General features: G+C 35.7%; 1 protein-coding gene across 1 annotated transcript in view; it reads left to right on the forward strand.

Annotated features, from left to right (window-relative positions):
• The window catches only part of LOC121419311 (neuronal acetylcholine receptor subunit alpha-10-like), a 63,489-nt gene extending 36,539 nt beyond the window's left edge, over positions 1–26,950 (forward strand). The window contains exons 4-9 of the mRNA XM_041613716.1: positions 2,747–2,856; positions 9,228–9,408; positions 11,178–11,340; positions 12,738–12,935; positions 25,330–25,537; positions 26,043–26,950. Coding sequence (XP_041469650.1) covers positions 2,747–2,856; positions 9,228–9,408; positions 11,178–11,340; positions 12,738–12,935; positions 25,330–25,537; positions 26,043–26,472 — 1,290 coding nt within the window. The 3' untranslated portion in view covers positions 26,473–26,950. The remainder of the gene's footprint in view (positions 1–2,746; positions 2,857–9,227; positions 9,409–11,177; positions 11,341–12,737; positions 12,936–25,329; positions 25,538–26,042) is intronic.
• The last annotated feature ends 824 nt before the right edge of the window (positions 26,951–27,774 follow it).

Genomic DNA, 27,774 nt, shown 5'->3' on the forward strand with positions numbered 1-27,774 from the left:
GGAACACAATAGCAAACACTTTTAGCCCACTCGATGGCAGATTAGATGTAGGGTGTGAGTTGATTGTAGGCACTGGCTATACGGTTTTAGTAGGAATACACTCACTGGGGATCTAGAATGACCAATACGTTGGCATGGTTTGCACATCATCGGCCTCTGTCAATAACAAGGGGGGGGGGCGTACCAAGATTGAGGAGTGGAAAATGATGGATTGTTTTATATTGACTATGATTAGTCTTTCCCTTTAAAGTTATTTCCGGTTTGGTGTGCGAACCTGTTACCATGGTACAGATAAAGACAAAGGTTTGACCGAAGAAGAAAACATTAATCCATAAAGGCTAAGGGGGTATAAAGAGACATTTTATTGGAATGGGGAAAGAGAAGAGAGGTGGGGATAAGGGGGGGGGGTGAAAGGGGAGAAATAATGAGAGAGAAGAAGGCAGTGAGGCGGTGTGTTTAAGTACTTGTGTATCTTCTTTTATCTATTCGTCCTTCACTTAATTGCTTTCCGCCATAACAAAAACATTCTCACACAACTGGGACTAAACATACCCAGATACACCAGCATAAAAAAGAGCCAAATTGTTTTCGTCATATCCCTTGTCTTGCTCATTGAAACATATTTTTTAATCTCGGGAGTTTCATGTCGAAAATAAAATTCAGAATAAATGTGCCTTACTTTTGGTCATTTCAATCTTCATTAGATATGAACTAAGTAATGTTTAATCGACGTGGGCGCGTCGTGGTCCAGTGGTTCAGACTCTCGCCTTTCAAACAGATGGTCGTAGGTTCGAATCCTAGCCATGGCTTGTTTTCCTTCAGCAAAAAATGTATCCACACTTTGCTGCACTCGACCCAGGTGAGGTGAATGGGTACCCGGCAGGATTAATTCCTTGAATGTACCAAGCGCCTTTAGCAACTGGAGCTACAGCCGGGATAATAGTGCGCCACTGAATAGTCAACTAGATAGATCAGCGCCTCATAAATGCTACATATTATTATAATTATTAATAATCTATAGACCCTACTTACATAATGTTGATCAGGGGCATTATGCATATAGAATATCAAAGATATTTATAAAGGATCATAAGCTTGAATATAATAAGCTAGTCTATCGTCTGTATCGATACATTTAGAGTCCTTTCGTCTTTAGCCTTCTTTCAGATCATTATTTTCGTCATCATAAATGAATATAAACTATATCAGGAATGTTTGTCAGCATACCTCAAAGGATATCCTTCTCTGCTTGGAATTTGATTTTGTTCGAACGAAATTCAATATTTCTCTCAGAATTTCTGCATGTTTGTGAAACTAATTCATGTGGAGTGATATATGACTTTGATATAGTCATCACCTTTGGTATGAATCACCAATATGAGTTAACCTACTGCCAAAATACAGCAATTGAACTTTCCTTTCGGGAGCGTGAGATATATATTTGGGCCATGTCCTGGGTGCAACACATACTCTGTGTCACGTTATGCAGCATGTGTGTTATGAGTAACTTGATTTAGATGTTTTAAAGGAGGAGCGGAATCTTTGTCTGTATTAATGCCTAATGCAGGTAATGTGAGTTTGATTATGATTTTGTCTTTATACTTTCAAGCATGTATATCTGAAAATAAAGATGAAAAGCTATTCCTATAATGCCAATCATTTATTCGTGATTTTGATTATTTGGAAAAAAAACCAAGTCATCAAATATGATATAGTGCATCATATCTCAAAGTACATAAGATTTTTCAATTGTGTGGTTTAAAAAAACTCCATGGAATTCATTGCATTCTAATTCACGTAATGCTGGCACCTTTTCCACATTGAATATTCCAAAGAGCTGCATGTAATCATGCCAATTTTGTTATTTGCATCACGTGATGCACATTATTACACATTTGGCGGTATTTAGCGTAAAGTATCAATTTCTCATTCATTAGATTTATTCCTTAAACCCAAATGCTACTAACCAACCCTTGCAAATTTCTTTCTTAATTGCAACATTTCATTGTATCCCCATGTTTATTCTCATGCTGTACTTTCTTCGTGTTTACAAGGGTACATCCTTACGTCGCTTCGGTAAAGTACATTCGCGAATTCTGAGTAGTCTATAACATTCGAAATGAACTATTCAGAAAGGCGAAATGTGTGACATGTGATATCTTACAGAGGGTTAGCAGTCAACAGCAATTTTTAAAGAGAGTTTATCCACATCCACCACAACTCTCCGTCACAATAAATTAAGTTTAAGTTATCATTCAACAATGTTGTGTGCAGTTTTAATAAGATAAAGGTGTTGGTACCAGTTTGTAACAAAATTGTTAATCTTATTAGTCCCGATATTAATTTACAATATTCTCTTATTGTTATTTTTATTTTTGTCAGTTGACTTTGTATTCCTTGGTCATGTTGGTTATTTTCTTTCATGCATCTCATTATCTTCTATATTACATTTCAAGATGTGAAGACCACAGATAAGTTTTTCAGCATATTCTCTAAAAAAATATTCACTTGCATTGTACTTATTTCACCTTCTTTTCATTTACACTGTTTTCCCCACACCCTATACATAATCACACTGTGCCCCTATATCGTTCAGCGCCTTAAGGGTCTTCATCTCAATTCATGCCAAATGTATTCTCATCCTCTTCCTGTCTTAAATCATATGATCCAAACACGAACATCTTCATATCTTAGACAACCATCTTAATTCTGTGTATATTCTCCCCCTTCCATCCAACTTTCTTAGAGTTGGAGAGATGAGTTCATCACCTGGAATCCGGATGACCATGCTGGTATTGAGCTTCTTAGTCTCCGCCCATCCGATCTGTGGTTACCCGACATTGCACTTTACCAAAGGTAAGCTCTTGCTCCTAGCTACACACTCTCGTCATGGCGGTGTTGTATCACAGGGGATATTTCATCGCCTTGACACTTTCTACAATTTCTTACGTTGCGCCTGACTAAAATGTAACTTCTGAAGCTGTCACATTCATCATCCTTCACGGAACATGTCTCTTAACATTAAAGGAGCTTTGATCCCCCTCCTACACGACAGAAAGTATACCATGCAAGTTAACTAAATATATTTCATGGAGAATTGTTGAGGTGTTCAACAATACACAATTCACGATGCTTGCCATTTAATCATTTATACAACTAATAATTGTACGTTAAAACAAATAAAAGCATCAAATAAAAGCGAAATTTCCTCGTACACGTGGACCAAGATAGGTTCATAATTATATCAAGGTGGTAAACTTTCTAAATATACCCTCTCAAGTCGATTCTTGAGCAACGTTACAAATTGTGACACTGTCTTGAAATTTCTTTGAAAGGAATAAATTGATAAAGTAAGGACAACCACAAGCAGACAATGCGTGTTAACTTTAATTGATTATGGGAATAATGAGGCACACTGTAAAAACTGCGGTGTTAAAACTGACACCAATTGGTGTTAATAGAGGACCACACCCTGAGGTGTTAAAATTACACCCTAGAGATTAAACGTAACACCAAATAGTGTAAATGTAACAACAAAAGGTGTTGTAATAACACCTATAGGTGTAAAACTAACACCACCAATTTAACACCGGTGTAAAATAACTGGTGTGGTCCTCTATGTACACCGGTTAACACCACAGTTTTTGCTGTGTACGCCGACTTTCTTACCCCTCTAGTAGACCACTCTTATCAACCATGATGGGCTAGTAGTTCCTCATTAGATGAAATGCATTTGCTATACCAATATGAGTGAGGCCTTTTGAGGAGTAACCTTTGGCATTATCGGTGACGAGAAGGAACGCCACAGGCACAATAGCAGAAGCTTGTGAATAGGATTAAAACATATTTCGTTTCGATTGACATTGCTTGCGGATTATACTAATGCAGCGCACTGTATAGAGTGTCCTAGAAGAAAGGAGCATTCTGGGTATGATGTGAATTTAAAACCAGTTAGGTTTATGAAACGACTTCTTCACAATCAATATGTATCCCGAAAATTTAGAAGCTTGGATTGTTGGGGTGTTGCGACTTATCTTTTTATTAACATTCCAAACTGTTTCCCCCTTTTTTAACAGCTGTTGACTTGTTCTAAATCATATTATTTATGCCTTTTGCCATTCAACTTCATCCACCGTCCGTGTCATGTATTTGACTGATATGTAAATAATTCGAAAGGGAAAAAAAATGTTTAAATACCGGGACAAATTTTGACTCTGTATGTTTATCATCACCAAAGGCTCAATGATTTAGTTGTAATCATGCACATTCGTCGAATCCGTGAGGTTTTAACAATTAAGGGGGGGTGGGAATCAAGGAGAGAACACCCCCGTCTCTGCCTTCCCCCCTCCTCCCGGAATAGCAGCCCGTGCATAGTTATAAGTCACTAACGAACCAATTTTTCGTCTTCTTATTACCTAATCATGATTTACTATTTTTCAATTTTTTCTTGAGAGACTGTATATCATCGTTCAAAAGTTCACTCGGGGCTACTCAATGAATCCAATCAGTTAAACAGATTTCAATATCGAATCTCGATTGGCGGAATGATCATGTCTTAAAGAAGCAAAAAGGACAATTCCAAGTTTATGAACCTGACTTTATTAAGGCCATCATCGAAGTATCTTAGAATCGGCCTTAAATTGCTCTTCTCTTCATATCTTATTAAAATCTGATATATATTGCTCAACGTTTCTGTCGTTCATTACCCCATTTCTAATTCTATGTTCTATTAAATAAACACAGTCGAGAAATAAATGTTCTAGATTGAGCAATTTAACAAGAGGATCTGGGGAGCGTTTCATGAAAGGACTTGTCGGACGTTTTATCCGACAGTTACCATAGTAATGGTGCTTCTCAGCCAATCAGAATCAAGGAAAGTTGTCAGATCTGACAACTTGTCGGACAAAGATGTTGATGAAACGCTCCCTAGATTCCTTAACATTTATAAACCATTTATATGAATTCTTATATCAATAACCAGTTGACTTTGAATGTCGTAACCACTATCGGTCTCCAGGGAATAAATAGCATTCAAATTGCAATATCAGGCAATCACTTTATTAAAAAAAAATATGCTTTCTGCAAAGTACGTATCGACATAACTGAAATTGGGTAATGATCCACTTATATTCCCTTTAGAATTCATATCATCACTCACAGAATGATGGGGAGTGCATGTCGGACAACAATAGCGTCATATAGAAACTAAATTACAACATACATGCACAGTACAGAATTATGAAAGTACTAAAATAAAAATTATTTGAATCATAAACTTAAAATCTTACAATTTTTAGATGAGTAAACCAAAATATGAATACGTGTCAACACGAATTACAGTAGGAAAATAAGTAGACTGAGAAAAAAAAATGAAAGGCTCATTTATACGATCAGTGGCATAATGAGCCAGAAATTTTGAGGGGGCTCGATATGGCGTATTGGGCAACATTTATATTAAAAACGACATTTCTGTTACAAAAAATCTAATTTTGTGATAGATTTTGCCTTAATATTCAGAAAACAATATTTTTTTCTTTCATTTTCTCCTTTTTTTAGCCGTGAAGATTTTTTTTTTTTTGGGGGGGGGGGCAGTGTCAGGAGCTCCCCATTTGTACAAAGTATTAGATCAATATTTGACACAGATCATGTAAGCATTCTAAAACAATATCTATCTTCATGTGAGTCGTGAATGTAAAAGTAAAGAATTGATGTAGCAAGTCTTTACGATTTACAAGATTGTATCTCGATTAGGTCTTATCCCCCTTCCCTCTCCCCCTCTCTCCCTCTGATCTATCCATCATCACCATTGCTTGATTCCAGTCCTGCATCAACATCATTTTATCCCCTCTTTCTACCTGTATGGAATAGATTACGGCATCCTTCTTTCAAGTTGGCCCAAATCCTGTTAACTGATCCATCGAGACCCTAAGATGAAAAGGAGAAAAATCAGCCTATTCTTTTATTCCATGTATAGACAAAAAAAACCAAGAAGATTCCCCGGGTGACAATTTGCTCCACACAAGTCCCGGGGTTTGATATTCAATATCGTGTTGTGATACATTTAGCCGTTCGCATGACTGGAAGATATAGTGAAAGGAGGAAAAGTGCGCATGTCCAATTTGAATAAGATAGAAAGGCGTCACCGATCCTAATATGTCTTGTGGAAGGTAAGGCTTCTGTAAATTACTATCATTTTTCTTCCTGTATTCGTAGCTTCCTTGACTTTTCAGCAGTATCCTTTTTTCATCTCCCTTCTTTAAATATCCCGCTCACATTCCCCTAGATAATATCCACCAACATTTAGGGCATTTTCACTCGTGAATCTTGAATCAGCCATCATAATGATGATTGTTATTGTGATTAGCGTTTCTAGTTTGGTTTCACACATGCTAAATATTCGTCATTAGGCTTATTTGTCACTGGAATCATCATATAAATTACGATTTTTACCGTGTGAAGGGTGGTTAGTGACCTTTTCAATTTATTTTATAAAAAATAATCGAATCCACTTATGCGAATGTAAGCACGGACTTGAAATGATATTCAGATCTAGTGCGAGCGCCAAGCGGTAGCTGAGTTTGTTAGAATTACACGAAGCACTTTTTGTAGTCATTGTAATGATAAACATGATACGTATCTCACTAATCAAATATTGCAAACGCAAAGCGAGAGCAAGAAAATGAAATTCAGTCTTGATTAGGGGCATTCTAAGGCTTGTTTGTAGGAATTCACCAAGACCAAACGTATTTCACTAAGAAATATAATGCGAGCGCGAAGAGCAAGCTGAATTTTTTTTATACTCAGACCAGAAAATGGGACATTTCAAGGACTGCTTTCACGAAGAGCAGACATATTTCACAAATCCACTAACGCAAACATAAGAACGGACTGGAAATGTTTTATAGTCATACCTTAAAAGGGGTGCAATCACTGTAAGTAGTAATGAAAAAGAAGCATATGTCACTACATAAAACAAAAAGTGCGAGTAAATATATTTATGTTTAGTGTATTTTGACTTGAAAACGGGATGTCTTGCCAGAACAGGATTATATATGTCTCATTAAACCGGTAATGCGAGCACTAGGAATGATGAACATATAGGCCCTAAGCCAATTACGTTTCTTAAAGTTATGAAAAATATTTCTTATGGAACATGCTACAATATGTGTAATGTAATGTAATAAAATTTCTTCTTCCCCACTGCGTTTCTCTTTCTTTCTCCTCTTTTTCTCCTGTTTTTTTTTTGGCGAGCCGATGCCCCCCCCCCTAGTTGCGCCACTGATTAGTAGTAGTAGTAGGACTAGTAGTAATAGTAGAAGAAGCAGTAGTAGTAGTAGTAGTAGTAGTAGTAGTAGTAGTAGTAGTAGTAGTAGTAGTAGTAGTAGTAGTAGTAGTAGTAGTAGTAATTTTAGTAGCATCATTATCACTATTTTTTTTTACTCTCTCTGACCCACATACAGCTTTTAATGAAAGGTCATAGTCGTACCATCAATCTTCGCAGACCCTGCAACAAAAAAATATAAATCGAATAATTATGTTATTGATTAAGTTTGTCATTTCCTTTACTCTAATTAGGCAAAAAGATATATATTGAACTTAGATGTCGAACGAAACACCATAAATGACATTAGCAGATCAGTATCAAATACACTGTAAACAAATATTGAGTACAAGTATTGAGTTTTTACCACCTCGAGGGTAATTATGTGTCCAACCAATTTGGGGCAGTATATTACCCAATGCGGGAAGCATATTGTCCAGTAAGGTTAAAAGATAAGCAGCAATTACTTTATGATTGGCAAAAATTTTCATCACACTGGATAAATAAAAATGCCAAATGTTGGTTGGACACCTAATTACCCTCATGGAGCATTTTTACCCAATATTATTAAGAGTGTAGATGTAGATTAATGAACGTTTCAAATGTATGGCATTGGACGTTGATTCGTTGTATTTCTTGAGATTTAAGTAAATGAATGTAAACAATGCTAGAAATGAAGCGGGCTACTCACACACACGGTTAGCGATGCTAGTTATAAAGAGGATTTTTTTATTCCAAATTATTTTGTATCTACACAAATTTTAAAGTACTAAATGGTGCAGACTTATAAATATTCATGCCATCAAGAGGTTAAGAACATCATCGAAGCAGCCAGTGAACCCCCAAAATAAGAGCTGTACAGTGTGAAAATGTGATAGAATGTTATCAAGTTCCCCTTCTATTTCTGGTAAAGTTACCTGGAACCTAGCGCGCGGAGGTGAGATCATTACAACACAAAGCCGACTCACGTGATACCTTGTTCCTGCGGTAGAACAGTTTCTTCTCCCAGGATAAATATATGTCATTGAACCTATAGCATTCCTGTCATTTCTATCTAGGATTCAATCCATCATCGTCCTTTACATGACCATTTAATGAATTATATGAAACATGGCTCAATTCAACAGTCGTTTTCGAGCAATATGTCGAACCTTCACTTAATACTGCCGAACGCTTGGAGCACTTCTTATTAAGAGCAAATCGCTCAAGCGCTGTTAAATGTAGCTCCAAAACATGCATTTTATGACAACTCATACGTTAAAAATCACCATTTTCTATTTTTCACTTTGAGATGTCTATCAACAAAATATATATACGTTCGTGTTAAGGTACCTGCAATGCTGTCGCTACCCACCTTTTATGCTCACACCACACATCTCCAACATTCCAAATTGCCTGTCGAGAAATGAAACACCTTATTGTGTTTGCTTCCCAAACAAAAGATGGTAATTTTTTTGCTGACATGATTTCTTCTCTCCTTGGACAGAAATAGGCTCTATTCCAATGATTTGTTACTTCTCGTTGAGTGCCAATTGAGTGGATTTAACCTAGATTTCAGTAAAGTGGGTTGGACAACTTACTCTTCAGCAATACATCACTCGTTTTCATAAACAATTTGTTGTCTCACTTGCTTTAGTTTGGACATATTGACAGACTGGTGTAAATTTCGGTCTTATTTAAGATAAAAAGCATCCCCCCCAAAAAAATATCCCATTGTTGTTAGGTACATCTGAAATATGCCGCCGTAGATGATGAAAACAATATACCGATTATTTTCAAAGAGCGTTTTGAAACTAAAACTAAATTACATTATTCAATGTAGAATCGCTGACAAAATACCATTTAAGATATGTGATCCCCAAGTCATGATATTTCTTTATTTTTGTATTAATCATTATACTTACAGTTGTAGCAAAGAGTTTATCAGTTACCAAGAGACGTATGTCATCTGTCTGTACAATGGAACGTGTGATTGGCATTTTCCCGCCATCATGACCAGTACCTGTAAAGTAGATGTTCGTTATTTTCCATTTGATATACAACTTTGTGATCTTACCTTCGGACCATGGAGTGCTGACGTCACAATGGTAAGTTTTAAACGGAGGCGAATCAAGTATTACATATATATTTCTATTTTGTTTTTCCTTGTTCAGTCACACAGTTCTACACAGAATTTCTGACCCTTCGAATAGGATAGGGTATTACTTGAACATTCATTTATAATGAAAGATAATATTTGAAAGTTGTTAAATCATGTATTCTTTTCATTTCAGAGATCGTAGCATAATCATGTTCCATGCCAAAATATAGGTTTTGACTGTATCAAGATTAGGTTTACGACCCCACCTGTAAAACACGATAAAATGGACTGAGACGGGCAATCTGCATCAGCCTATACGATCCCATCCCCTCCTTTTTCTTGAGAGCAAACTTTATGACTGTTCTATCTTATACCTTGTATAAGATTCATCTTATTTTCATCCAGTCTTCACTTTGCAAAGATATTCTTTCATTGAAAGAAACTCTTTAGACGAGCCCCCCTCCCCACGCCTCCATGATTAGATCGATTCTAAAAAGTTGCCAAGTTCAAATCCATGTCTTAACTAAAGATTTTATTACCGGAAATAGTATCCCAAAGCTTTTAAGTATTTAACACTTGAGCAATTTGGGTGCTAGGAAAAAAAGGAAGAAAATTTCCAGCATCGGTTTTCATCTTGACGAAACTCTACTCCATTATTCTGCAGCTTCATCGTTGATTGGGTTTCGTTAATAACAGTATAAAGGTCCTAGAGCTTGTTAAGAGTATCGGCATAAGAAGGAACTAAATGAAGTGATAGAGTGAAACTTAATCAAAGACCAAAGAATATGACCCTAAATGTACAAACGGGTTAGACTGTCGAGAGGGTGGTAGGATATAGGGTTAAGATAGAACCCCTACATGAATGATTCAAACGTTGAAGGCGTGAGGTAATCCGAAGCTTAGTTGGAGTGTTGTAGCCATGAAAGGTTCGCGTCTGAGCATAACTTGAAAGCATTAATGTAATGGGTTGTGTATTGGGGTAGTCTGGGAGTCAGGTCATGGTGCTCTTAGTGTCTTTTTTAAGGCTCTATACTGACCGTTTATTGACTAGGGGTGATGGGTGACGATCTCTCTGATTTGAAGAGGGGGACTGGTTGGCAGGATCTCATTAGACATTCTTGGGGAGTTTAGAGATCCATCAGGAGATATTGAGAAAGAGATTGAATAATGTGTGGAGAGGGGGACGAGATCGGGAATTAGGGAGATACAGGTGGGAGGGAGGAGACAAAAAAATCGTTAAGAAAGACAGACCAGATGGATTTGGGTTGATGATGGAGAATCGGTAAAGCTTCATTTAGTCTTCTCTCAATGTTTCTTGACGGATCGAAAACAGGAAGAAAGTGGTGATCCAAGACATAAAAGAAAACATTGTATTTTGGTCAATTCAGCTCCATTTCATGAAAATGATATTCACACTTGACCTACAAGTGAAGTGAGCTTTTAATATCGTTGTGGTTTTTTTTTTACTTCAATTAAATCCCTATTCATTTTGTCCATCTTAGCGAAACTTATAGAAAAGATTAAATAAGAAAATTTCTGCAGCTGCAACTCTCTTTTTTTTTCAAGAGTACAACATACTCATGTTGTTCTCGACATAAGCCCGATAGATTACATCCAATAAAGTCCTATTCCTCGCGATTCACGAAAACTCTCATTCACATTTCGGTTTTTTTCTCGGTTTATTTGCAAAATGTTCAGTGCCAGATCGTTCTCTCTATCACCCCTACCCCTCTTCCACTCAAATTCAATTGACTCTTCTCTACTGTTGTCGTATAGGTTGAATTACATACCTTTGAAGTACCCGACGACACCTCAGACGATATATTTGCCAAAAACGGAGTTTGGACGCTTGAATCGTTCGTCGCTAAAAACCTTCGCCCGTTCTACGTCTGCTGCCCGCACAACTTCACGGAAATTAAATACACGCTCCGACTCAGAAGTAAGTCGTCAAGTAGAAAAAAAATGCAAACACAAATCTTTTGGAATGTTGTTCGTTTTCTTCCTCACTTTATGGTAAAGGCCAAGTATGGTTATTGCGTGTGCCACTGATATGAAGAAATATAGTGATATCACGTACATGGTTGGCATATGAGGAAATAAACCATTTTAGCTAACATCTCATTTTGATAAAGTAAAATGGACGAAATTTTAACATCTTTGATGATGAAAGTCATATCTGAATGAGCATTTTTTCATAAGATGAGGCAACTTCCAAAATAGTGTTCATCTTAAGTTGTTACAAATAACCTAATGTTCATATAAAGATTTGAGGAACTGAATTTTATGTGCATTATATAAGATCATATTTAATTCATAGTTTTAAATATTTCCCTGATTTCTTTTGTGATTCTTACAATTGCATGAGTTATGGTCCCCGATCATATTCACAATACATTCCTTTTCTCCTCAATATAGTATATGGTTATGCACTAACAAAAATATGAAAAACAGACTCTTTGTTTGGATCCCTTTGCGCAATTGCAATTGATTCAAGCTATTTAAGTAAGATATTGATCTATTATTTTCAAACACGCTTTCCCTTTCCCCCCAGCGAAGTGTTCCTCCTTTGGTGATATTTATCTAAACTTTCGTACTCGAGTTATATTCCCTCTACGATCGTGTAGGACGTCATTAAGCCGATAGAAAAACTTGTGACTAATTGATCATAGGGGGTCATTGAAACAGGCTTTCATAGAATTAAGGATTTCTATTACAAGATAAGTGAAGTATTAAAATGAATCATAAGGACATGGTATTATTAATTTTGATTATATTTTATTCTTATGTGATTTTTTTTGTGTTTCGTTGATTTGCTGATTTTGTTTTAATTCAAATCTCTATCTCAAGCTTAAGCACTGCTGAAGGTGGAACGATTCGATTGCCCCCTGTGATCATACAACAGATAAAAGAAATTTTTAAAATACAAGAAAATGGGTAAATAGCAATCGAAAGAATAAAAAAGACAATGAGAGAATGGAAAAGAGACATAGATTCACCTTTATTTAGCCTCGCCTCCTAACGAAATACGCTAAAGCCACCGCAGATCTTCATTAGATGTGAACTTACCACATGACCACAAACTTCCTCTCACGTACAAAAAACGTAGCATTTATTGTCCTCTTTCCTATACAAGTGTTTTTCTTTCTTTCAGCCAAATGCTATCCATAGGCCCTTTTTCCTATTTTATGCATTTTTCGTTTATATCTGCACATTTTGTGGTTTCTTGGAACGTATGTTTTATCATTATTGAAAAACTGAGAATACCGGAAGTTATTGCCTAAAGGCATCTTGCAATCCGTAGTTAGCGTTTCATAATCTGATTCTTGTATTTTTCAGGAGAGTCTGCATTTTTCACCAAGGTTGTGGTTGTTCCATCGGTTCTTCTTACTATGCTGATGGCTCTTACATTCTGGTCTCATCCAGACTCGGGTGAGAAGGTGACCTTGGCAATTAGCAACCTCCTCGCCATGATACTCTTCCAGCAACTCGTCGCCGATAGCATGCCGCCCATCGGGGATACCACGTCGGTGCTTGGTGAGTATGCAAGGAGCATGATTTGTGCGATAACATGTCACGGGTCGAGTTGAGCAGACGACAGGTCATTGCCATGGCGTAAACTTATGTGTTTTGGGGTTTTTCTTTTTTTAATGGGCGACGGGGGACTGATATTCAATGGTCAGGGAATTTTCATCTACCAATTTTTTTTAAATATGCATTTCACCATCTGATATGAAATAAAGCAAAGGTTTGAATCCTGAAGACAAATTTATTTTATTGATCCTTGCAGACATTTTAAAAACTTTTAATCAAAAGTAGCCCTACGTGTAGAAGTATTGTGTATTTTTCCACAAGATATTGTTTTGAATTTGCACTATTATCATATTCTGTTCATCTTTTGATGGCCTCGCATTCTTTGAAATTAATTCATTCCAAAGTGTTATCAACTTATTCACGTGCAAGAAAAAAGCTATTTCATCGATTCAATCGTTCTGGTCTGATGATTTCATGCCTTAAAAAGGAAAGGTTGGATTGATTTTTGCGGACCACGCATACTCGTCCAGAATTTACCATTATCGATGATGAACCTGTTACCTTGTTCTAGAATTCATATTGCTTCTTATTGATTACTATCAATCTATTCAGTTCTCTCAAACATATTCTCGTTTCAGTGCAAATTTATTCATTATGCATAAAACCTACTTTCCATGTGATCTCACCCTTCTCTCACACACACACAAATTTCCTCCCTTGGGGCCTACTCTTTCGTTTTGTCTCTTTTTTTTATTTATATCATTTTTCCTCCAACCTTTCACTATTCTTTATTTCATTTCCCCTTTCTTCTTTGAAATGTTCCATTGACCGGCTCTCAGAACTTTTTATCATGCCTTACTTCTACCAAATTTGCAGTTTCTCTAAATAACATTTCAATACACATGTTTTACCCTATTTTAATGTTTACATCAAACTACTTATATTTATGAAATTTATCTATTTCTTTTAATGTCTGCAGGGGTTTTCTTTTTTTATAGTTATTTTTTCTAACTTCATAGTGATCGATGATGTACTGCTTTTGGAGATTTAAATCATCAATTCAACTCTGTCTTTTTTTACGTTATGCCCTCTTCCCATCGCTATCTCTATACAATGAGAACAACAAGTCGTATCGAATTAAAATGCAACCCGTTTTGGTGTAACTAGGAATATGTTACTCTTAGTAACATAAAGCTTGGTCTCATCAAACTATCGTTTACCTGTTATGTAAGATAATTTGGAAATCTTTACGTGTAATCAAAGTCTCGATGATTACTTACCGTTGAAGTAATGTGAAATTATATACCCATCAAATCCTCCATACAGTTACATTATCCTCAATATATCGACTCGGAAACTTATACAAAGTTATTGCTTTACGGGTAACAGAAGATTGAAAGACTTATCAACGAAAAGCACAATAGTTTATTGGCTATTCGTTTCTCTTATCTGCTTATTTCGACAAACTATTGCATTGTATCAGACTGCAGTGAAAATCATCTTGTCCAGTATTCTCCAGCCCTTAATTTCATCCCCAGCCCAGGCATCCACACACTCTTATAATTTCAATGAAATCCATTGTATATAATAAGCTACACTAATGCTAAGGAGAACATGCTCATATCAAACAAGAAAAATAAAGGACTTATAAAGGAAATAGGAGAGAATGATATTGACATCTTGAATTTCATGCATTTTTCGCTAAATATGTGATGATCAACCCACATCTAGAGTCTTTACCTGTTGGATAAGGGATGTATAAATTTTCCTTCTCTATGCACAATGTTTTTTTTTTTAGATTATCGCCTTTACAATCCCCATGATAGACACCATTATATCGGTGCATGAGATCTCTCTTGTACGCTTTTGTCTATTATATATGAAAGCAATGAGCAGGACACAATAATGGATCTAATGCAGTGAGTGAATTATTACAAACCAATCTTTTGTGAAACTCATGTTAAAGGCAGAATGGTCTTAAGTCTTTGAAATGGAATTATGTTTACGTATTTCTAGCTACAGCTATCAACATATGATTAGTTTGACATTCGTAGGATATATGTTATGACTATTGGCATGCCATTGATCAATCAATGTACACAATCAAATGCTTGAACGAATAAACAAAGATTGGTTTGAATATGCCAATAGGAAGAAGACAAGATTGAACCTCGACCTGCTTCTCTCTCTCAGCATCCTATACTCATCTCCCCCTATCTTTCTCTATATTAATGTATATTTCTATCACCCATCCTTCTATCTTTAAGCATTATATTACGACAAATTGACGTATATACAAATACGTCATTATAATCATGGTTTGTTATGTAATGCATGATAGTATTTGCTTAAACACTTATAGGACTCCCTGATTAATTTGATAAAATTCTAGTCGAAAGTTTAATACATACTGTCAAAATTTTTAAATTATACATGCCTTCGCATGAATTTAGCATCTTTATTCATTAGCAAAAAGTATTATGCCGTGAATTTCAAATAATTTAATATTCTATTGGTAAATATTGTCATATAAAAATCTATTTTTTATTTTATTTATTTTATTGTAACATATTTAATCAGGATAAAGATAAAACATGATCAGCCGAGGCTGTTTTACATCATGGTCCTGACAACACACACAGAATATATACAATGCATAAAAATTATTTTTAAAAAGTATATAGTAAACTACAATGGCTCACAATATAAAAATTTTTTAAGTGGTATGACCTAGACGAAGAACAGGATAAAAGAAAGAAGAGAGACGAGAGAGGAAGGTAAGAGAAAGAGGCGGGGGAGGTGGGAGAAGGAAATAAAAGAAGGTCGGTCAATTAGAAAACAATACATATCATTTCATTAAACGACAGCTTTAAAATATTGGCATTTATACATACGTTTAAAAACTTCAAGAAAATTTGCATTTTGAATATCAGATGGGAGGCTATTCCAAACCAAGCCACCAGCATATTTAAAACAACTCTTAAAACATTCGAGAGTAGGCTTTGGTAAAACGACGTTCAACGTATTGGCAAGTCTAGTATTAACAGAAAACAAGTAGATGTGTGTGTTCTGATTCCAAGAAATGTCAAGACATTATATTAAAAAGACCAGCACGTCCCCGAGTGAGTAGAAAATGGGTTGTTTACTGACTAGTGAAATATAACCAAGAATAAAAGTACTTTTCTACTTCACCCCGTTCAAGAAAAAAGAGAGTGAGGATATACTGAGGTTAGACCCCATAACTAACAATGTCAACATGTCGAGCTGAGGATGTCTAAAGAAACGAAAACGTTAAAATGTATTAAAAACATTTGAAATACTTTCTAGTAATTCATCAATAATAATTTTGATAAAATCAAGATATATATAGGAAGCGTTGAGTTTATAATGATTTCAAATGTTAAGGATTTCCATCATTCGCTTTGTTATAGTCTGGTAATAGTGCTATTATAGTGTGTGAAAACTCGTTATACAAGTCACGGGCATCGTTGTTATTCAAATTTAAGAAGTAAGTTTGTCTGACAAAAACGTCATTGTAATGCTTACAAAATAATGTTCGTAAATATAATTTATTGAGGATATTCTATAAGTTGAATAGAAGATAGTTCTTGGCTTTTTATTGTAAAAAATGTAATCTAAATGCATTGTAACCATTCAAAAGAGCACTTTTCTCTAGAAGTTCTTGGTTTTGCTGTTGAATAGTTTTTGAGACGGTCTGTATCGAATAGACGTAATCAGACGGTAATAACTGCAGACAAATTGGATGTAACAGGCCATACTGACGCACTTTTAAGATCACTGGGTTTAACAAATGAATCCGATATTTCAGCTGGACTGTACTCTTTATTTATCTACCTTCAATCGTCTATACACGCGAATCACTTGCTCGAGATCCGGTAAAACGACATATCCGTCAAACGTTGACATGCTTACCTTTTGTGGTAAACCAACACCATTCTTGCATATACCAATTTTCGATCTTGAATTTATTTGAAGAAAACTCGTGATGTAAGAAGAAAAAGGATGGAAAGGTGCAAGATGAACCTTACAAACGGACTTATATGTGAAAAAGCTGTGTATCTATTGAATCAATTGATTTATTTAAATTACAGTTAAAAACAACGGTGTTTCAACTTCATTTCCTTACTTAAAAGAAAAGAACAGTAATCGTTTTCGAGGAAAGAGATTCACTAAAATAAAATATTCCCCAACTAAAAAAGAGAAGACAACATAGTCATACCACATATAAGTCGCGATTTCCCTTCCATCGTTTAACGGGGGCGATACCATTGGGCTATTGAGTGTCGATGTTTATATTTGATCAATAAAATGCTGAAGAAATAGTTCATAATCCTTTCGGTATTTCTACTTTGGAGCAGTGGAAGATGAGTATCTGGATTGTAATTTTGAGATGGAGAAGTAAAAATTTCCAAAGAAAAATATTTTACTGTGGAGGGAGAGACAGGGAAAAGGGAGAGAATGAGAGAGGGGGATATAGGGGCAAATGCTTCTTGGTGAACACAAACGTATAGTTGAGACAATGGTTAAAGTCACGTATGAAGAAAGAATTTCATTAATTATCATGAGTAAGTTTATAATCTTAGAAATAAATGACTTTAATGAAGTTACTAGCAATCAAATTGACTGAATGGACCACATATGTTCAGTTTTGTATGTGTTTTAAACACGACATAAAGCTTTCCTCTCGGACACGTATATTATGCGTTTCATCATTCGTTTTTATCGATATCGAATAACACACACGCGAGTCTAATCTTGCATCAAAATGTGATCGAAGAATATCGATGAATTCGGATTTTAGGAATACATTTACCGCCAAAAATTCAATCAAACCGAATCGACTCTGTGTCCCTCCAGGCGATTCTTTCAGCCTCTAGATATTCCTCGACACGAGAGCAAAGATTTTTAATGGAATATTTTTCTCGTCTTCTCCAATGACAGGCTCTCTTGCAGAGGAACGTAATGACAAAAAATATCGGAGTACCCCGTAGAAAGACAATTATTGATTAGCAGAAGTAGATCCGATTCATTTCATATCATGAGGCTTGTTTGAACACTTGAGGCAATATTGTATGCATTAATCACATTGTCGAGAGAGGGTTTCTTTTTCTGTTTTCTTTTATTCCTCTCAGATTGAAATAATTTAAATTGTTTTGAAAACAAGACATATGGATCAAATAGTCATCACAAAATTATCTTCATACAAAAGAATGTATTTAGCCATTCGAATGTATAGATTTGTGACTGCAAATTACTTCATTTGTATGGATTTTCTCGAAATTGAAAGAAATATTGTCGTTTAGTGGATTTGGGGGGTTACTATATTATATTAAGCATCGAATCCTTTGCCAATCTTTTTCATAATCCCTTTCTTAATTAATGTATTAAGATTAAACATACACAAACCACAAATTAATCATATCAAACTATTCAGAAATATATACTTTTAAGACCAATCCTAGACGAAAGTTTTCTTTCACTATTTACCCCGAGTCATAATGCTTTCCAACTTCCAATCTATATAATTATTTCCTCACCTTTGTCTCATTTGCGTAGTTTCTGTAACATGCTGTTCCAATATATTGTCGGGCTATGCTCTTTCATTAATCCGATTTTTATGAATCGTTCATTATCACTGTGACCCACATTCTCTATTACCTTATTTCCCCCATCACCCCAAGCATCTCTCTATCCCCCCCCTATACCTTCTCTCTTCGTCATTCTTTCCCTCCCATATCCTCCTTCACCATCCGTCGTAAACGTCTGCCATTCGTCCAACCCTGGCGGCGTTTGAAAACACGGTGAAAATGTCACTGGAGTTTAAACCTCGAGCCTCTGGTTGGCTGACGAACGGCGGCTTTATTTATCCAGCTCGAGGAGCTGTAAGTCTTTCAGTCCCTCTCTGATCTTCCCCTAAACGATATTTACAGAGGGAGATATTCAATCAGAATGAAACAAATTCTAGTCTCTCGTCCAAAACACTCTAGGACATAGTATCCAATTAAGAACAGTGTTTAGCAAATTCATGTTTAGCGCAGTCACGCGATACATCCACCCCATTTCTCAGTTTTCTCAACGAATTCGCCTTGGTAACTGTGTTGAGAAATGTCTCGGTAACATTCTTGGGCAATCCCTTAATTTCATTTTCTCTTTTGCTACTAGGAAGGATTGATTGCACCCCTTCACTTCACTTCAATTACGGGTATCAATGTTAGACACCGTGTGTCGATGTGCCGAAATTAGAAATGATGGTTGGAATCTTTCTTATCAGTCAGTGACCGTGCTAAGAATATAACTCTTTAAATTATGTGTCAAACCTAGGGCGAAATAATAGAAATCCCTTGGATATTATTTTGATAACATGAATCATTAGTTTCATTCCTTGGAGTAGCTTTCTGTAGAGTAATTCGAAAGTTGAGGGACAATATATGGGGGCGCTTTGGGATATCGGCAATATACATAGAACGTTGCCGTGAGCTTAGAAATATGAAATATCATATTACGAGAAATGATATTATGACCACGTGATCACCCTCCGAGACCTAAAACTGTCCTGTCAGCTTGCAGCCACGACAATATTTACCTCAGGGAGTTAGTTAGAATGAAGACATAATCAACAATGATATGCCGCCAACAGACAGGAGTTCTCTACGCGCCCTTAACCTAAAGAGTCATCGCAATTTGTCCAGGCATCTTGGATGGAAATAAGTTGATCCTAATGATTAAAGTTATTAAATACTGCCTAATCAGTCTGATAACATAATATCCATTTCATCGCACAGATCAAGGTTCGAAGCTAACATCTTTATCATGTCTGCAATTATTTGGCGTGTGTGTGTTTTTTAGAGCGTTAAACTTAAAAATAAAATCATTCCAGCATGTCATCATTAATGCCATGACATCCTTCTTGTTACAACCGACCTCTCTACTTTGGTACATATCGACAACCTATGATTGCATGATTGTTTGTCCATTCATATCATGTTTTATTGTGTGTGTGTGTGTGAGTATGGAGGAAGTATGTTATTGAATCTCTCGCACAGAGTAAATTGCAAAAGAGCATATTCTCGGCATACAATATCCGAGTAATCACGATGAAATATAATTTTTCGAGCCTAGAAGTGAAATAGTCCGGGACCCCTGAATTAATGATATCAATAGCTATCGGCAATTTCATAACGACTCTCAACTTATCGAAATGATAAGGATAATGATTATTTTATAAACTGAGTTGTTAACAGATTTTATTTCATTTTTTTTGGGAGGGGTATCATACACAAGTACTACCCACCCATGTCTGATCACGTCGGAAATGTACCTAAAATGGCGTAATCTATTATTTAAAAAATACCATAAATGGTATGATTTGGGAGGGAAAGGCAACTCTAAAAGTGGCGACATAGACGATACCATTTGTCAGAGATAAGGAAACTTCTCGACACTTTTTTTTCTGGATGCAGATCCGAAGCAGGTCATGGGGATAATAAGCCCCCCCCCCCTTCTACCTGCCCCCCCCCCTTCCTTCATGTCCCTATAGATGCTTTCATGATGAAGGAAATGCACTAAATGTGAACATTTTTACAGCATTTTAATATGGCGGCGACAGGCATATGCGTTGTTACATGAAAGGAGGCAGCTATTTAATGGAGCCTTAATTCATATTTTAGTTAGATAGTAAATGATGATAAAAAAGTATTCCCCTTCCAGAATGTTGATTTGAATATCAGTTTTTAACTTGGAATAAAGGAGATTGTGGTAAGTCGGTTGGTTGGTTGGTTTTTGTGTTGATGGCGCTACCCCATCGATATCTCCGATGATTTGCGCCAGGCTATGGAGAGATCTTAGTAAAGGATAAATGGGATACCTAACAAGAATATGAGATTTACTATCAGTCTCCCCCATAACCCATTTCTCTCTCCCTCTCTCTCTCTTCACTTTACCCCGCCCCCTCTCTCCCTCGTTCACAGTATGTATCCAAAATATTCCATACCTCATTTATTTGAGCCCCTGCCACGAAACCTCTCAACCACCCCCCCCCCTCTCTCTTTCTCTCTCTCTCTCCCACGCCTCGTCCCTCCTTTCTCAAGACAGTAATTCACTGATATACCGACTAGTAACTAGAACTAAAAAATGCTGTCTTTTATCCATTTAATGCACACCTCTTTTAGGGAATCAATCGCTGAATAATTTGTTGGGTTTCTATAAAATTGTACCAGTCTTAAGGTGGAATGACTTGAGCACTTTTTTCTGCTTGGTAAACCAGTTTAGCCCAACAAATAGCTTTTTCATTAACGAGGGAACCATAACGACCGAGCCTTCGTGTTGCGTTGCATTCGTGGCCGACTTATTTTCATGATAAAACTGAACAAATAACACGATTAGATTCCATCATTAGATGTAATCTGTGCCGTGAAATTGGGTTAAAATTGCATTCAGTTTATTGTAGAAAGAGGGTAAACTTTGTCTGCTTATCATGACACAACCTAATACGGCCTCACATCGCACCATGGCAAGTACATTATGCAAAATATACGTTAAGGACGTAGATGAGGTATGGCGTTGGAGAATAAAATTGCAGTGATGGAGGGTTGCATCATGGAACGCGACCGCCGGGCAAGAGTTGTAAATATTGGAGATGCCGCAAGCAATAGACATAAGAAATATTCCGAGGATTATTGTCAGAGAAAACATCCAGTGTTTTTATCTCGTCAGTGGACTGTGTCTTTTAAAAACGGGAAGAGAGACGAAAGGAGAAGATGATAGACTGAGATTGTGGGGGAAGTGGGAATTATGGGAGGGGGTCACGAAAGAAATATGGGCACACGTAACGTAGAGGGAGATATTTCTTTGAAATAGGCAGTGTCTGAATGTAAAAAAAAAATAACAATAAAATAAGTTAATATTTGGATAGAGTACGCTCTAATTCTATAAAAAGATGAGAAATCGGTATCCTGTTATCATTCTTAATATAGGAAGAAAACAATAAAGAATCTGAAATGTATAAATTTGGACGAAGGTGTTTGTATGATGAACTACGCAAGTATAGGATCGGAAAAAGGTGAATTGGAATTAATGATGACAGAGAAGAGAGACAGAGAGCATTAAGAGAAAGAAAGAACGAGCCTTCTTACCTTTTTTATATTTTACTTAATAAACCATAATTATGAGCGGTCGCTCTTGCACCCATCTGAAGCGCAAACCCCATTCTTAGACGATTATCGTTTTAACACTCATTTGAACAATCAAAACATAGAAGGAGAAACGATTAAATTATGAGATAGAAAACTGCAGGCATTGACAGAGCTGTAACTGTAGTTGTGTATAGATGCTATTGATGCATGGTAAATCAGTCCATCAATGTAAATGAAGTTGAAAACCGATTACAAATGGCAAGGTTACTCATGAAAAAACAAGAGACGATAAAAATAGAAATCCAATATTCAAATCTAGGTTTCCAATCCATGATACCAGCCTAGACCTTTACGATTTGTGTACTCAAGATCTTCAACATTCCTTTTCCCACAGACATGTTGGTCGGTATATAGATATACATGTCTGTATGCTTTGGTTGCATAAACAAATTTCAAACGTAGTAGTTTATTAGAAGTGTACAACTACCTCCCAAACTCGACCAAAGAGACAACTAATTGCGTCCTAAAATGCTTTTGTGACGCCTGCATTATATTTTTAGTAAACTTGGATAAAAGTTCATATTTTCTTACCTCTTTAGATAGAATCTATTTAAACTATAATAATTAAGAATGATTTGTGCTGATAATTACATAAGTTTTAAACTATTCTTTGATTAATCATAGTATTCTATTGATAACGTCACAATGTCAAATCCATAACTTCGTTTTCTTATAATCAGAAGCGACGTCATTGTATTTTAATGATCGTAAGTTTATGTAATTTTCTTAGAATCTCAGAATAATGAAGCAAAGATTTGAGTAGTGAAGAGTAAGAATGTTACGTCATAACACGAAGGTGTAAATGATTCCTAGACACTATAATGGAGCAGCATCTTAAAGCTATAATGTTCCATATGGACAAGCAATGCGTTTGAGCATTTTAATAATAACGAGATTCTATATAAGAATATTTTCGATCGCATCATCGGATGTTATCTAATTCGCATGACGTGGATATGGCAAGGATAAATGGTTACCAAAATACCGATTAACGAGAGGCGTTTAAATTGTACAAACAGTACGTCAATGTAACGAAAAGCGATAAAACCATTAAACAAAAAAATATTTGTAAAATAAATGCTGAAATATTTTGAATAACATTAATCATATATAATTGCTAGCTAATATAAAAGTACATATTTATATGCTTGAGTAAAGACGAGATAGCGCAAAAACTTACATGCAATATATGACGAAGGGAGTAGGATGAATGGAGACATGGGTATAAGATAATGGAATGATAAGCAAAGAGGGATGCCCTGATAATGCTTGGGTCTGCATCTTCCACCAGTGCTTGAAATATGTTTAATATGTATAGCATGGTCTTTAATTAAATCAAAATACCCGCATCAGGCGGATTGTCGACGGCAATACAGTAACGGTCACATTATGTCGTAACTTAAGAACCACGTCGCTTGGTATTTAATTGAATGTCGGTACAAGAAGGCGCCAATTGCGAACTGTAATGGGCTAGTCGGTGAATGAGATTGGAGTTTGATACTCCATTCCCGTCACATAATGATTATATCATGGTTTATCCATCAGAGTATATCGCTACATTGTAAGGAGTTCTAAAATATCTCGAAAGAGCTTAATCCCAAAAGGGGCTAAATCCAATTTTGATCAAAAGTTGATTTTTTTTAAAATACATGTATCGCATTTGATTTGGGGGAAAAACTGATTGCAAATTTTGTTCCCAAAGGAGTTAAATCCACTACACGGTTATCTAAAATAGATATTTTTCATATTACACATAAAGTTATTCATTGAATTTCTAAAGTACATGTTGTAGATACAGGTTTACACCATCATTGGGAAAAAAATAACAGAAGTTTGAAATTTCTATGAATTTTTTTTGGATTTAGCTCCTTTTCGAGGTAGATATCGAAAGCTCACCGTCCTTCGAAAAGAAGACAAAATATCACTTTTTTTTCTTTTTGAAAATTTCAATGGATAGACACCAGAAAAGATGTGAAATGTCCTATGCTAGCCATATTTATGTGATACGTGTTCAATTTCCAATATAAAACTTGTTTAAATTGGCAAAGAAATTACGTTTTACAAAGGTTTTGTTCTAAAAGGAGTTAAATCTATGAAAAATAAAGTTTTTAAAAATCTTTAAAAATTTGTAATGAATGCTAAAATTTGAAAACATGATTTAATTAATCTATGGTGATAGTACTATCATTATATATCAAAATAAAATAGGGAAAGTGGTGAATATAAAAAAATGATTTACAGAAAAGTACCAAAAGTGGGTTTAGCTCCTTGTTGTTTATTGGAGAAAAGGATTTTGGGGGTTTTCCTGGATAGCAATTCCCCTGCTACATTTTGTCAATTTTCATGACCAGATAAATATTGAGCATTTATAATCAGTTAACTTGCAAAGGCTCTTCCGTTCTTGAAAGTGTGTATTAATCAAATAGGACCCCATTGAAGAACAGTGGTATTCTGTTAATAACGCTGTAATGAGCCATCCTCATTATTTGACTATTTGTTAAATCTGATCATGTATTTATTTTATTTTTTATATGGAAATAAATACAAACAAACAAGCCATTGAATTTAATTGAACTTAAAAAGTGTAGCTACATGCAGGCACCAATTTAAAAAAAAAGTGTCAAAGCATTCAATGATCATAATGTATATATAGCTTCGAATGAGGTTCATGATTATTAAAAATAAAAGAAGTTCCTGCAGCAGAGTCTCGAGAACACATGTATAGGCTTACTAGATTGCGTAATCTTACATTATATCATGTAAAATTACAGGAAATTGGTATTTAATCTATGGAACCTTACAAATTTCCTTAAATAAAACACCATTTTTCTCTTTTAGAACAGACCTGTTCTGCTATATTGGAGAAAAATTCCTGCTTTATGAATTTATAGAAGGATTCTGTTATTGCTTTCTACAAAATCTTGTTTTTTCTGTAAATTCAGGGTTTTTTAACAGTGCATGAATATACACAATGAATAATCTCTTCCTTATTATTTTCTCTATCTTGATATCAACAATTTTCTATTTTCTTATGATTACATTATTCTAAAGGACTTTAGATGGATTTTTAAAGGGCTAATGGATTGTTGTTATTTTGTGTCCTGTCGTGGTGTTGAATTACACACAAACGTAAAAAAGTAATTGACATGAATCAATGATTAAAATTTGTTATTTTTTTCTTACAGTTACATTTTTCTTCATAATGATTGCACTTGGATGTGGAGCTGTGGTGTGTGCCGTCATCGTATTACGTATCTACCACAGCGGAGGTGAACGACATATGCCATCGTGGCTAAGATATCTCATCATAAAACGATTACAACGCATGCGCAAGAGAAGACATAGTCTACCGGAAGTAGTAACAGTCGCAGAAAAACAACCCAGGGAATCAAAGTAAGATTTGACATGATTTGGGAGTAATTTCTCTAATGATCCTATCGCATCAGATTTCCCCTTATATTTAAATTGTTAATTTTTGAAGAGAAATTTTCTTCGATTCTCTTCTAATTGCATTAACTAGAAAGAAATCTTTTCACCATAACATTTCCTGTTTTCCTCATCTTTTTATATTATCTGTCAAAGTAATTACGTGGAAAATGCAGGGGCCGCTGAATGAGCTAATAGGCTAGAGGTATTTAGACCCCACCTTTTTTTCATAGACGGTGTACATCCCGGTGTACATATGATTATGACCACCACTTTGGCATTGTAAGCATGTTCAGCCAACATTTTCAAAGTTGTTCCGCGGCACTGCAATATGCGAACATACGACTTTATAAATGGATAAATCTGTTTGATTTCAATGCAGACAATGATGGCATTGTGAGTTGATCAAGATACTTTCGTGTTATTGAATAAAATCCACTATTTTCTCATTTATCATGTTTAACATACACAGGTCTTACAATTCAATAAACTTGGACAATCCAAATGGGAAAGGACCCCTGGTCATGCGGCAGACCAACTCTCACTCTCATTCACACGGTCATAACCATCATAACCACGGTCACACCCATGGTCACAATCATGGTCTGAGCCATGGTCATAATCACGGCAACGACAGCGGTAGCGAGGAGATACACGACAACGAGAACAGCCAGCTGTACGAACCCCAACTCATCGACCACAAGCTACAGATGAAGTCACGCTTCCATCGACGAGACAGTAAAAGTAAGGAACTGAATGCAATGTTGTGGAGGGAGTTCGCCCTCGCTCTCGACAAGGGATTGGGTATCTTTGTAGCAATGATCATCATCGGTGAATGTCTCTATGTCATGATCATCTTCATCGCTATGCCGAACCTCGTTAAAAACACCATGGAAGAATGAAACTGTTGGATAACGACGACGATGGTATGATGACGACTACGCGGGTCGATCGATACAAGTTGAGCAGACGAAAACATGCCAATAGATTGAGGATGAAGGTCTATTGCATGATTGCAGAATGTAGGATCATGAAATATGCATTTGTCGAAAGACTGAGTATAGACTTCATTTGAAAAAAAAAACTTCCCCCAAACTATTCAATTGCGAGAGCTCATTGCGTCTCATGGAAATTGGATGTTTTATTATTGTAGATGGCGCTTTTTTACTTTGACTGGCTATAGCCATCGATAGCATATTTTCTTTGTGCTCCAGCCAAAATTATCTGATCATCCATATCGTATAATAACTGATTAATATGTGGTGTCAGGCACCCCTAAATTAGTTATGTCGCTTAAAGCAGGTGTAGGGATTAAGAAGTGATGCGTCATTCTCACCTCAATGAATTCACTTTGGTGTTTTTGTTGCAGCTTTAAAAAATCTAAAGAGAATTTTTTAAAGATTTTTTTTTTCATCAAAATTTGATTTTTTTTTAAAATTTTCATTGCTCTCAAAATGTTCTCAAAGTACAATCTGATTATTATGTGTGTGTGTTATAAAACAACCCCTTCAAAGCATGTCACTCCATCACTCCCTCCAAAAGGCGTCATTGATTTTTTTTTCTTTTGACGCTATTTCAACGTGAAAAAAAAAAGAATATACAACTCAGAACATTTTTTTTTCATACGATATGTTTTGCGATTATGTAGAACATTTTTATTGTAAACTCTTGGTTAATTACTTTTGTTCGTACGAACTTGCGCAGGACGCAGCGAAACATTTTCTTTGTTTGGAAGTGGAATGTGTCTCCTTTAGCCCAATACTCTTTTTGGAGTGTTTAGTGATATAGGCTTTTAGGTATTTTTTTTACATTATTAATTGTAATTATGTACATGATGTAGGTCAATGCTTTGTCAGATGAGAGTAGCGATCTTATTCCGTCATATAGTCATTCGAAGAGCCAAGTACAAAAAAAAAGAAATAGCACAAAAATATGTTTTTGTCATATTCGAAATATTGTTTATATCGTTCAAAAATATATTATTGACTAAAATAAGACATGTCTGTCCTTAGATATCTAATCATGGGCCTGTAAATTTTCTTGTATAGTCTACACGATATCAGTCAACAAAAATGAATGTCTGTAATACATGTAGCTAATGATAATGGTAGATAAAAGCCCCCTCACACCTGACCGAATGAAGACGGACGAAGGGTGACGAATGGGAAAATGAACGAAATGCACGTGAATTCAACGAAAATTTC

This window comes from Lytechinus variegatus, chromosome 7 (assembly GCF_018143015.1).
Source record: "Lytechinus variegatus isolate NC3 chromosome 7, Lvar_3.0, whole genome shotgun sequence".
NCBI lineage: Eukaryota > Metazoa > Echinodermata > Echinoidea > Temnopleuroida > Toxopneustidae > Lytechinus > Lytechinus variegatus.